The sequence below is a fragment of the Mastigoproctus giganteus genome, chromosome 14 (assembly GCF_048544385.1).
Source record: "Mastigoproctus giganteus isolate SK-2022 chromosome 14, ASM4854438v1, whole genome shotgun sequence".
Taxonomy (NCBI): domain Eukaryota; kingdom Metazoa; phylum Arthropoda; class Arachnida; order Uropygi; family Thelyphonidae; genus Mastigoproctus; species Mastigoproctus giganteus.
Window position 1 is genome coordinate 86,901,670 of NC_143588.1, and position 12,485 is coordinate 86,914,154.

The following is a 12,485-nucleotide window of genomic DNA, read 5'->3' on the forward strand; positions in this document are numbered from 1 at the left end:
CAAATGGCGAGATCAGATCATTATGGAAAGAAAATTGGAAGGGGAAGATATTCAAAATGTGTATTGCTGAAGAGAAACTCGCAATTTACCTGAATTTCACTGAAGGTTTTACGTCACTAGCTACTAAAAGTTGTCGGTCACCGACCCGTGCGGAAGTATTCTTGTGCAATAGTCAGTACGCTGTTGTTATTTGGTTTTTAGGGGCATTAGCAACTAAGGCCATATTGCTCCGGGATATGCGGTGGTCATTCCCTGACCTTTCCGCATCCTTCATATTTGGTGGTGACGGGCTCGAACCCCGGTCTAATCAAGAAGCGTGTGCTAACGCACCGCTGCTCCTTCCCACCTGGCTACGGAGGCGTCTGGTCAGTACGCTAAAATATTTTAGAACTATATATGTTACTGTAAAAGCCCGAATACGAATTTTTACTTCGACTGGTAAAGTCAGAAAGTTACATTATCTGATGAATTACTGTATATTAGGCGCTCCGAATACATAGAATATGTTACTGGAGAACCTTCTCAGGGACAGGGGATACGTCCCCCCTTAATCCCTTGTTTAAAAATCGAAAAAGTGATGAACCAGAAAATTATCACTGCTTGCCTTTATGCACTGTCCAATTATCACTTCAATTTTTAAACAAGAACATAGGGAGAATATATTCCCTATCCCAGAAAGGCTTTTCCGATATTTAAACGAGGGCATGGGGGTATCTCCTATCTCCGGCAAAGTTGTCTATATTTCTGACTATTCAGAACGTAGTGAATACCAAACGTAGCGGGGATAGACGATATATTCCCTCTCACAGTGGCCTTTTTAAAAATCGGAAAGCGAACGAACCACTTATGTGAAACATTTTTGATATTTCGGGCTTTTAGCAAAGCGAAGTGGTAAATTCTAAGATTTACCGAATTTTAGGAGTTTAAAGTAATATACACTATACTTTTCGGTAATGATAATCGCACACTAATGCACATAGTATTTTGAGTCTGCGATCTTAAAGCATCCTTTTCGTGATTAGGGGGAGGAGAAAGCTGGTGTCCCTTCAGTAACAATCGATTCAATTATTCCACAAACTAGAATCAAGATCTAGGAAGGGTTCACGAAATAGACTATTGACATCAAAGCAAAGCAAAACAAACCACGAATCGTGTTATAAACTACGTGTAGTCTAAGGCCAACTACTTTGTTTGCGAGATGAAATCTCGATAAAATGTCTGCATCTGCGAGTGAGACTGGCTAACTCATCCTCGCTTGAAAGGCCTCAATTTCCTCTCGTCATCATCAGTGAGACCCACACCCATATTTTTCCAATTGGTGGCGTGACAAATCGTTTTAGCCAGGGAGGAAATCCGAGTCTCCTTGACTGAGTGGATTCTGTTTAAAATAAATAAAGAGTATATAAGTAAGTACGATACCAACTGATTCAGTCATGAAACTTTCCAAAAAGAAAATCCACAAAAGCCCATCGAAATTTAAAAAAAATATATATTTTTTTACTTTTCTAACATCCAACCGAATAAAATCTGTGTCAGGCACCGATTACTAACAAATATGCTATGATCATTATGGGGCAGATCATATTTCTGCATAATAGAAACCTGGGACGTAATTATGGTTCCACGAAACACCGCAGTATGCGAAACCCAACTGCTCAAACGGATAGAAAATTAAAAGGAGGACCATTTTTCATTATCCGTGGGAAACAATTAATGGGGACGACAACTTTCTCCCATGCTCTTTCCCTCATACTCAAAAGATCGTACGATTTCATTATGAGTTAAATATTAATAAATTCATATTATACTACACTATATTCTTGAAAGGTACCGTTCGTAATTGAACATGTTTTTTTTATTTTTTTTTCTGAATTTTTTAAACAATTTTACGGGGGGGGGGGAGACTGTATACTACGAAATGAACACATGGCAGGGGGAGTGTTAACATTTCTGTTATGCTAGTCATGTAACAGAAATGTTAACATTGGGCCGAATGTAGAGTCCTGCATCGGTTCTTTAGTTAATTTCGTAAAATTATCAGGTATATTATATATGTCGGATTTTTATTGGTGTAACACATAACATTACTCCATTACTGATATCATCTAAAAGTTTAAAACTTTTTAGGTAACGAAACAGAAATCAGAAATTAAATGACCAGTAAGCGAACAGAAAGAAAAACAACTTACTACTGAACTTGAAGGTGCAACTGCGTCATTGCCTCACAACACTGAAAATCTAAAATTTAAAAGGTTCAACACAAAGAAAAGAAGTCAATTTACATGTGGAAGATTCGAGTGATGAAATTTCACTTGAACTTTCGCCATTTGACGAAATGAAATTCAAAATTATATCAGAATGCAACCTTTAAAACTACGGATGAAGATGTATTTATTGGCTCATTATATTAATCACAGCAGAAACGTTAAATACGTAGTATATTTTAATTATTAAAACCTGGGGGGAAAAATATGAGTAAACTGCATTACGAAAACGTTAACAGCATACTACGATTGTTTAATTTATTAAATTGCAGAGCCTGAAATTCGTGTTGCATTTCATGCGCTGTGATTACAAAGTGTTAAAAACACTGAATGAATATTATGTTGTGACGTATGGGTAGTAAAGAGAAAACAATTACTTTTATATATTATTAATTAATCAATTAGTAATTAATTGGTAACAAAATAATTTGTTATTTACTTTACACTCCTGTTAATCACGGAAAAAGGGAAAAAATTCGATTAATTTAAGTTATAAAAATCGAAAGCTCCTGGAATGCAACGCACTACGTACATTAACTTGTTTATATGTATTCTAAGCAAAAACACGTGCAGTAGATGATTGAAAGGAATATTACAACCACCCTTACGGAATTGGCAACAAGCAAGCAGATCCGGAAGAAGGCGGAAACCACTTAAACTTAACTTGACTGTGCTGATTCCATAATCAATTCAAATACAGTTAACGTTGTAAATGATCACAATATTAACCTACAGAAATATTGGACTAATTATAAGTACAAGTATTAATAATTAATCATAAATGATACACTTCTATAAATAATCTTCCAAATAGGAAGACCATGCTAACTTCGCTTTATTTTCAAACTTGGCTATCTAAATATATATCAATGTTTTATTTCGCTCATATACTCAATGACACTTTCTCAACTAATGACACAGAGAAATACCGTGATTTTTCGTATTCCACTGATTTGACATACTCCAGTGTGCAACGTTAACTATACGAAAAAGGTTGGACAAATATAAATGGCATTCAGTCACTGAAATATCAGAGAATTCCCGGTCCTTAAAGGGAGTCAATATTTAAAAAAAACAAAAAATGATTGATCAATTGACTCCAATGCAAACTACAAAAACTAAGATTAAAGATCAGTTTCCCATTGCAGTAAACCGCTTTTCTACTACAAAAATATATGCTAAAATATTTCGCCTATAAACTACTTTCCCCCAGAAAGGCGGAATTACTCATAACTAATTCATTCTAATCATGAATATATAAATAAAAACAACTCTGACTGAACGAGTCGCACATTTACATATTCGCAGCTTGAACATAGTACAAATTACGCTGAACACTTTTTTTCCTTCAAAATGCCTAATTTTCTATCTGGAGAGGGGGAAAAAAACACCTGAGAGTAAATTAAAATCGATAATATTTATAACATGCATTCCTTATGTACTCTGTATGCCATACACTACACGAATAGGGCGTAATTAAGATTTGGATATTCCCCGTTTTCTTTTAATTCGGTATCAACGTTTATTTTTAAATCTAATTCACGGGCGCTCTGGCATGGTTTCCTCGCGCAACTGATGATAATTACAATATCTAAACACATCCACGAAAAATAATAATATGCAAAGTTCTGATTACTTTCAGAGGTGCTTGGTATTAGTTCAAAAGCATTGGTATTTCAACAACCATGTTTAAAATGTAAACTACACCGAATCTGCAGCTGCTTTGGTCACCAAAGTATGAAAATGAAACTTAAATAAGAAGACGTGGTGGATAATCATACAAAAATTATTTACTGATACATTAACGTTATTTAAATCTAAAAATTTGTTATTGGTAAGTCTCCTCATTAAATCGGCATTGCAGTAATTATCTACAACACAACATGAGAAATATTATCCTGGAATAAACAGATTTTTATCGACACTAATACATAATTTTAATGGTAATAATGTTCACTTTACGTAAATATAACCGATTCAAATGCATCAAACATTCGATGCAACTCTCGAAAACCACTTTTATTCAGAATAGGTCACAACCCGTTTCCCTTAGACACAATAAACCCTGGTCGTTTTGTGTGCAGTTATAACTACTTTGGCTAGACACCATTTTTCAAATGCTTTTTTAAAAATTTTCTATCAGCATGTTGTGTTCTACTTACTTGTCATCAGAGCAAAACATTCCGTGTCTTTTAGACAGAGTCATCTCTGAAAAGAGGTTATTAACAAGAACACAGCGCTAAGAACTTTTAACGATGTGGCAGAGATAGCTAGCATTCGATACGACCTGCATCCTGCGCACCTAGTTCCAAGTGTCACATCGGGAGAGAAACTATTTGTTCTCAAGCAGACTAATTCCTCAACTCTTCAGCCTTGTGTCCTGTCACACAAAGATCGATAAATGTACTTCGTTCAAAGAGCGAAAATAAAGTGATGCTTTCCAATTTCCGTCGGGCATTTGACATACGAGACCGAACTTGGCTAGACAAGAGCACTAGGCAACCTTTTGTTGTGGTTTCCCTTTTCACCCGCAAGGTCAGTGTTGACAGGTTTGCTATCTGATCAAGATTTCTTAATAATGGAAGTTATACTATAGTTCTCCAAAAGCCATTTTCTTTAGAGGCTTTTTACTACACCACTCTGCGCATTAATAATTTCAATAGTAATTGTGATGCTATTGCACTTCGTATTACCACTCAAATTGCCCACAACAGTACCTTTGTTTATTTATGCATGGGTTAATGCACACACATCATTTATACTATCCAGGTAGTTTTAATGCATAGTTTTAATTATATCTCATATTGTGAATACCTTCGCGACGAGTTGCCATGGTATTGCACTACCTCGAACAAGTAAAGCTTCACTTATGGAGAAGACTAATGTTAATTACTCTCGGCGGACCCAGACGGCACCGTTTCGAAGCTTATTGGCTTCTCATCGGTGGGTGGGCAGGTACCCTGTTGTTGCAATAGTGACAGACAACCCAGTTATGAAGTATTAACCCATGCATAAATAAACTTCATAATCTGAGGCTTTAGCCAACAAATGTATTTTAGAATAAACCATTGCACACCACCAGGCAGCTCCCATATTGTGCAGTTATACTTCATAACTGGGTTGTCACTATTGCAACCACAGGTACCTGCCCACCCACCGATGAGAAGAGTGGAAACAGTGCCGTCTGGGTGGTGGTGTCCGCCGAAAATAAGTAACAATAGTCTTCTCTATAGGTGAAGCGTTACTTATTAGAGGTAATGCAATCCATGGCAACTCGTTGTGAAAGGTATTCACAATATGAGATATAATTAAAACGATGCATTAAACCTGGGTAGTATAAATGATGTGTGTATTAACCCATGCATAAATAAACTTCATAATCTGAGGCATTAGCCAACAAATGTCTTTTAGATTAGTATCTTTGTTTTTTGGATTTAGCCGTTTAGGTTAGAGATGAGTAACCAAGAATCGTCTACGAACTACAAGAACAGTTGAGTTTCCTAGTGGAAAATCCCTGCTACTCCTCTCAAATCAACTCATTTCCAAGTTAAAAGGTGTAGAAAGATCTTTGAATAATCGCGGAATTTGAATCTTATACCTTTCCACTCGGCAACAAAGCAGCATTATCCTAAACTATGGAAGCCTTAAGATCCTCAAGAGTAATTCAAGAAACCTTCTGACTCAATGATGCAATTAACCCTCATAAAAATCTTCCTTTTTATAACCCCCTCCAGAGAAATCGTAACTCAGATAAATTGCATCAGTGCTGTGATTAGCTTGTGTTTCTGTATTAAACCTAAAGTTCCAAAAAACGGTCTTCAAAACAGGCAATATCCACGGGCAAGAGCTGCTATTGTTGGTTTTTACTGCGCATCAGTATCTTAGGCCACACTGCACCAGTTTATTATTTGTACAAGTGTGTGTTCGCAAGACGCTTTGCATGCTGTTCGTCTTAAAAATCAGGAAAAACTTGGGAGCGTCCTACTCTCACCACCTGTATCGGTTAACTAATTGACCTCTAATAATTTCTAGTCTCCGACATGATTCGAACCCAGACCTCTCCAAGCGAATAACAGTTGCCGAAACCACTATGTCCCCATGCAGCACGCAAGCAGTTGTATCACTACCAAAATGATTGTCAGAGAAGGGATAAATCGTCTAGCGTTCAACAAGATCAGGAAGGAAGTAATAAACCTTTGTCAACAGAATCAAATATTACTGAGAGGAAAATGATTCCACGAGCAACTGGTATTTAATAATGTGTAATACATGATAATACTACATAAAATGGCAAGTGTAACCAAGAAAGTTGATGCAGAGAGAGAGAGAACGATAAGTAAATGTTATAACAAAAAATTATTTTGAATATGTTTTCTTAACTTGCTTAAACTGATTATAATAATAACAATAATGCAGTCAAGAACCATTATTTTCACGTAATTATTAATTCAAAACGTTGCCTCCGCAGAACAACCTGGAGAGGTTACAAGTAAAGCTTCACTTATGGAGAAGACTAATGTTAATTACTCTCGGCGGACCCAGACGGCACCGTTTCGAAGCTTACTGGCTTCTCATCGGTGGGTGGGCAGGTACCCTGTTGTTGCAATAGTGACAGGCAATATCCACGGGCAATATCCACGTTAATGTGTTTTTGTGTTGCAGTAATACGTTATGGATGTCCACATTTGGCATGGGCGGTACATGCTGGGGTTAAGTTTCTTAAAATTATTGATACCATTTGAGTTGATTGTTAACTCTCATAAGTAGGAAGTCCTCTGGTTTCTATGTGACCATCCCGTTTATAAACAAAAACTTATCATTAAGTCCATAAAGACCACTCCAAAAGGTAACCATAATAAGAAGTGAACTTAAAAGTTCACAGTAATGAAGAAACCATTCATCGGTTATTACCGGTGAACAAAAATAGTCAGCTTACTCGTACTGTTGAAGAACTTCTGACAGATTCGCGAATGTCAGTAAGGCATGAGCAGTATCCATCCCCAACAAGATTCTACCGTAGCCGAGTCGTCAGCTAATGTACATAGTTATCTACGCAGTATTTTCGAATTCACAAAATACAATAAAGTTCTTATACTCTTTCTGTGGCCATCCCGGTGTATAAACAGAAAATTTATTTATTTATATCCGCCATTTTACGACTGATGCGTGTAAATACTCTCTAGTGGTAGAAGGAAATATTTTTCCATTCTTTTCCTGAAGAGTACATAATTACATAACCATTATGTGTGTGTATGAGAGAGAGAGACCATTACCAAAACCGATCAGAAAATTTTGAATAAAATCTTAACACCAGTAGTATCCAAGACGTGACGGCAATATCTTCAGTTCTTGAAATGCAAACTCCCTAGCCTTCATTTTTTACAATCTTATTTGGTGCTTGTCAGCTGTGTGAACGGTTTTCCCTTATCCAAATAATTCTTAAGGGAGATAAATTTCTTACATCGATTTGCTCTTACTTAACAATCTTAAGTGTTCAACTTTTGCACTTTCCCTAAACTTCCAACAAATTAACTATCACTAACATAGATTCCATTAGTGTAGATCCATAAGGGATCTTTCAGGCGTATGTCACTCATTCATCTTTGTACAAATCACATGACAAAATCTGCAGGACAGTCTAAAATTCGACCGCCCCACAAACCTTGCCAAAATCTCTTGATCAGGTTTGGTATAAAGGCATAGTAAGCAAGTTCAAATTCTTGTTCCATAGATGGGGCAGGATACTAGCTTCGAACATCTGATGACAAATAATTCCCACCCCTCAAACTTCCCAACTAATGCTGGAGCACTTCGACGATCTGTTCCTTCAAGTACACTTTTTATACAATAATCTTGTAATGATTGGAAATTCAAATCTATGGTTTCAACGAGGCCAACACAGCACATTTCACTTTTCTGTATCATAAAACATTTACTACACAAATAACACGTATTTGTTATTGACATAATGGTGTTTTTTCTCCCCTGTAACATACAGGACTGTATCTTAAAAAGATTTAAAGTTTTGGACTTTCCAAGATAAAATAACTTTGATCAATATTTAAGAAAGCGACGATGGCGGGGAACTTTGTTAACCGAACGGATGTCTTTCTAAAGTTTAATCCGGTCTTATCTTACAGAAAAGAAAAAAAAAAAAATAATAATCTCGGTATTATTTCAATAATATTATAATATTTCTTTATTTGGATTGACCTTAACTTTCTCAACTCAAATAATAATGTAGACATACTTGTATTACTGTTTGTTGAAACCTCCATGAAAGGACAGTAGGAATTGTTTGCTTTTGAGCAGTTGTTAATTAACCTACATGCCAATACAACGGCTCAACCATTTTGGTGCGTGGCTGGAGTGTTCTCATAAACTGGAGGAATTTCTGACAGACCCTTCACCGAGGTTTGCATTAGACAAGCTTAAGCAGAGGTTCAGGATTCTGTCCCCAACGAATTATGTCGGGGTTTTTCCACCTGAAAACAGGTCTTGAATACAAGTGCAACAGACCAGTACGCAGGCATGGAGGATACCATCACATTAGTTTATAAACTAAGTTAAGAACCCACATTTGGACAGAACTGAAAATGCTCCCAGGATGGAATACTGCTCACACATCCAAACTGTTAAAAAAAAAAAAAAAAAAAAAAAAAAATTCTCGACTCCAACCAAAAGAGAAATAGGCTAAATTGGTTACCACTCTTTATTTAAAATTTCACTCCATTTTTTATTATCACGGCGCTTTTTAGTTTCTAATACGTATCTCCATCGGCATTTCAACAGGTACGTCCATCGGCACTGATTTTCTAAACCGTTCAAAACATCAACCAGCATTTAAAAGAATTAAAGTAGATGTATTTAAGTTATATAACTGTATAACAATATCATTTTTTTATATATTTTTTAAGCTTCCCAATCCTACCTACCTGTGGTACACGAGTACTCCAGGTTTCCATATTCCACATCTGGAATAAGCAACATCCTTCCCACCCATCCACAGAAAAAAAAAAAAAGAAGCAATTTCTATAGCAAGAAAAACAGTCATGTTGTCAATGGAAGTAATAGTAAGTTTTTTTTTTTTTTTTTTTTCCTATCCCTATATTGTAGCCCTCCATGATAATATAGTGGTTTTGCCACTCATTTGGTGAGGTCTAGGTTCGATTCCCATTGAAACGGCAGAAAAAATTGCTCAGGTCCTCTTCAAATCGAGGTGTAGTAAGCCGATCTCAGAAGGAAGAAGTAGGGGTCCCCTCTCTCGGTTCTATGTTTTTTAGCCTTAACAACATACAAATTAGTCTGTGAACAGACACTTAATGGCGCAATATGGTCTAACTCGCTAATGCACCTAAAACTCAACAATAACCAACTATACATTCAATAAAAATTTCGAGCTCAAAGCCTCAGACTACAGAAAACTTACTAGACATACAAGTCACTGCATTGCATCAAGTCTGTACGTAGTAAGTTAACCGAAGTTCATTACATGGCATCGTCTTATTTACATCTCATATTGTGAATCATCACAAGTTGCTTGTTCCTTACACTTCGAATAAGTAACGCTTCCCAATACAGAAAACTATTGTTACTTATTCTCAGAGGGATACCACCGCCCATACGGCGGTTCCAGGACTATTTGGCCTATCGCGACCTACCCACGAAGGCTGGTTTTAGTCTGTCTTAACCAGGATTGGTATCTTAATACCTTTTCCATTGGATTTTTTTTTTTTTTAAATCCTGCAAAAGAAATGCGATCTATAAAATACGCAGCTAATAGGCACTATGCACAGTTATGGCATCAGTAATCTCTCTACTGATTTTGCAAGGTTGGTTTATACAAAAAACATTCAGAGGCCATAATGCATTTGATTTGCTGTTTGATGTATACAGTTCCTTGTTATTTCATTAGATATAACAGCGGTACCAAAACGCAAGTTCAAAATGCTGTAAGTGGAACTGCTAACACAGGTGACACTCCCTATCTTTCAACCTATATGGTACTCACTGTGCACAGATCTTGCAGCAAGCCATGCAATAAGGCAAAAAATAGTTAAACCAAATCATAGGACAGATGGCATGTTATTGTTCAGTTGCTCAAGATTGTGCATAACAGCAATGGTCAAATATAATCGTTACGTTACTGTAACGACTCGACTAGAACTTAAACATTCCAGACTATCCTCTGCGCTCCTAAAATAGCATTTCCATTTGCAATGGTACATATTACAATTCAGTACATAAACTATTTTCCAATGAATGCTTATAAGTAAATCATCTAGGTGTTCTATTTCGATCTGACCTTCATCCCTCTTCCCATGTTGATCACATAATATCTCAGACTTCTAAACTTCTTGGATTAATCAAGCGTCCTTCCTCTGTTTTCAAGAGTGACAAAGTTATAATTCTTCTCTACAAGCAGCTTATACTTCCCATTTTTGATTATTGGGATATTATTTGGTCCCCACAACAGGAATATCTTTCTCGCAGACTTGAGAGAATTCAAATTAAATTTATTAAATTATTATGCTATGGAAATCACATTGCATTTCATCGTCGGAATTATGGAGCTCTTTGTGGTCGTTTCAGAATCATTCCTCTTCACTCTAGACGTCAACTCCATGGGTCTTTTTGTCTACAATATCATAAACTCTGTTATCGATTCTCAATCTCTTCTTGAACAAATACCTTTCCCTATACCCCGTTTGAATTGTCGTTATAAAATTAATTTCACTGCCTGTTCATCGTACTCGTCACTTACTTGATAGTCCTCTGTTTCGTTTCCTCCATGTTTTGGGTAATTACAATATTGATTTTACTCTTAATCCATCTATAAGAATTTGCTCCTTACTCTGTTTTCTTAATGTAAATTTTGTATATACTGTATTTTAATTCCAGTTTTGTATTGATTATTACTGTTTTGTATTTTCTGTAACTCCTAGCGTTCTCACCTTTATTTAGGATCTGTGTGCCCTATGTATGAGAAATGTGTATATATAAATAAATCTCTTATAAATACGCACAACTCTAATTTCCTGCTCGGATACTCCCATTCCATATTTGTTACCAAATACTGTCAGTTCTTCTATATTATGAAGAGCACATCTTATATGAACTGCTGTTGTGGGCATTGCATCAGGCGTGAATGTAGTAAAAAAAAAAAAAAAAATTCACTTATTTTCACTGATTGCAATAAAGATATTACTCTTTTTTTTTTTTTTCTTTTTAATGGACCACCACTTGCTTCATGTATGATTTGAAAATCTCATTTGAATGCGTCTAAGGCTCGAGTTCGTTACTTTACAGCCAAATGTTAAGTAAAATGGGATCGAAAAGCACAGGTATAATATTAAATTTCAATACTTCTATGAAGCAATTTAAAAGAACTTATTATCAGGAGAAACAACACTAAAAAAAAAAAAAAAAAAAAAAAAAAGGGAGCAAAATGGTAGAATGCACCGAAGTTACTTTTCACTTGCAAAACAATCTGAACATATATTGAGAGTACTCTTAACAATTTTGCTACCTTTTATTTATTTATTATGTAGAATAAGTAAAAACGTTTAACCTGTAGGTGTTGAGCTGGTTTTGAGGCTACTACGAAATTCAGCCAACGCGAAAGCAGCGTGACCCGTATTGGGACTACGGAGACCAGACCTTCCAGGTTCACACCCGGCTTCTTGTTTTTCTCTCCTCTCAGTGCTTAGGTCATGAAGACAAGGTGTTCCAACAGGTAGATTCCCTCCCATGGATGGCTGAGTTAGCAGAAGGCCCTGAAAAAGAAAAAGTGCATACTTTATATAAACTCGATATTATTAGGGGGGGGGGAGAGAGAGAGAATACACTATTCTTAAGAATTTAATAAGTGATTCGAATTCCGTTGGCCATACGAATGTAGGACCAACGGAATCGGCCACCTTTATCATGTATTATATTAGTACAGTACATGTGTGTATCTGCTGATTTACAACTTATTCGGGATGAATAGCCCGGAATAACTCATGGGTGGGGGCTCTATTTCTACTATCTGAGATCGACTTCAGCCACGACTGACGAGATCTTCAAAATTCCTCCGGTCTAAGAAGAGATTCGAAACCAGGCCTGTCCGAAAGAATGACATGGCAAAACCGTTGTACTGTCACGAGGGAGTAGATCCCCTCCACCCTGATCAGTCTCTCTCACTCACACAACTATGGTACAAAATTCCTATTTTAAAGA

General features: G+C 36.3%; 1 protein-coding gene across 2 annotated transcripts in view; it reads right to left on the reverse strand.

Moving 5' to 3' along the window:
* The window catches only part of LOC150075321 (homeobox protein dve-1-like), a 404,285-nt gene that overhangs the window by 199,661 nt on the left and 192,139 nt on the right, over positions 1 to 12,485 (reverse strand). For both annotated transcript variants that reach the window (XM_090388929.1, XM_090388927.1), the window contains exon 2: positions 11,836 to 12,040. In XM_090388929.1, the coding sequence (XP_090245055.1) occupies positions 11,836 to 12,040 (205 nt within the window). The remainder of the gene's footprint in view (positions 1 to 11,835; positions 12,041 to 12,485) is intronic.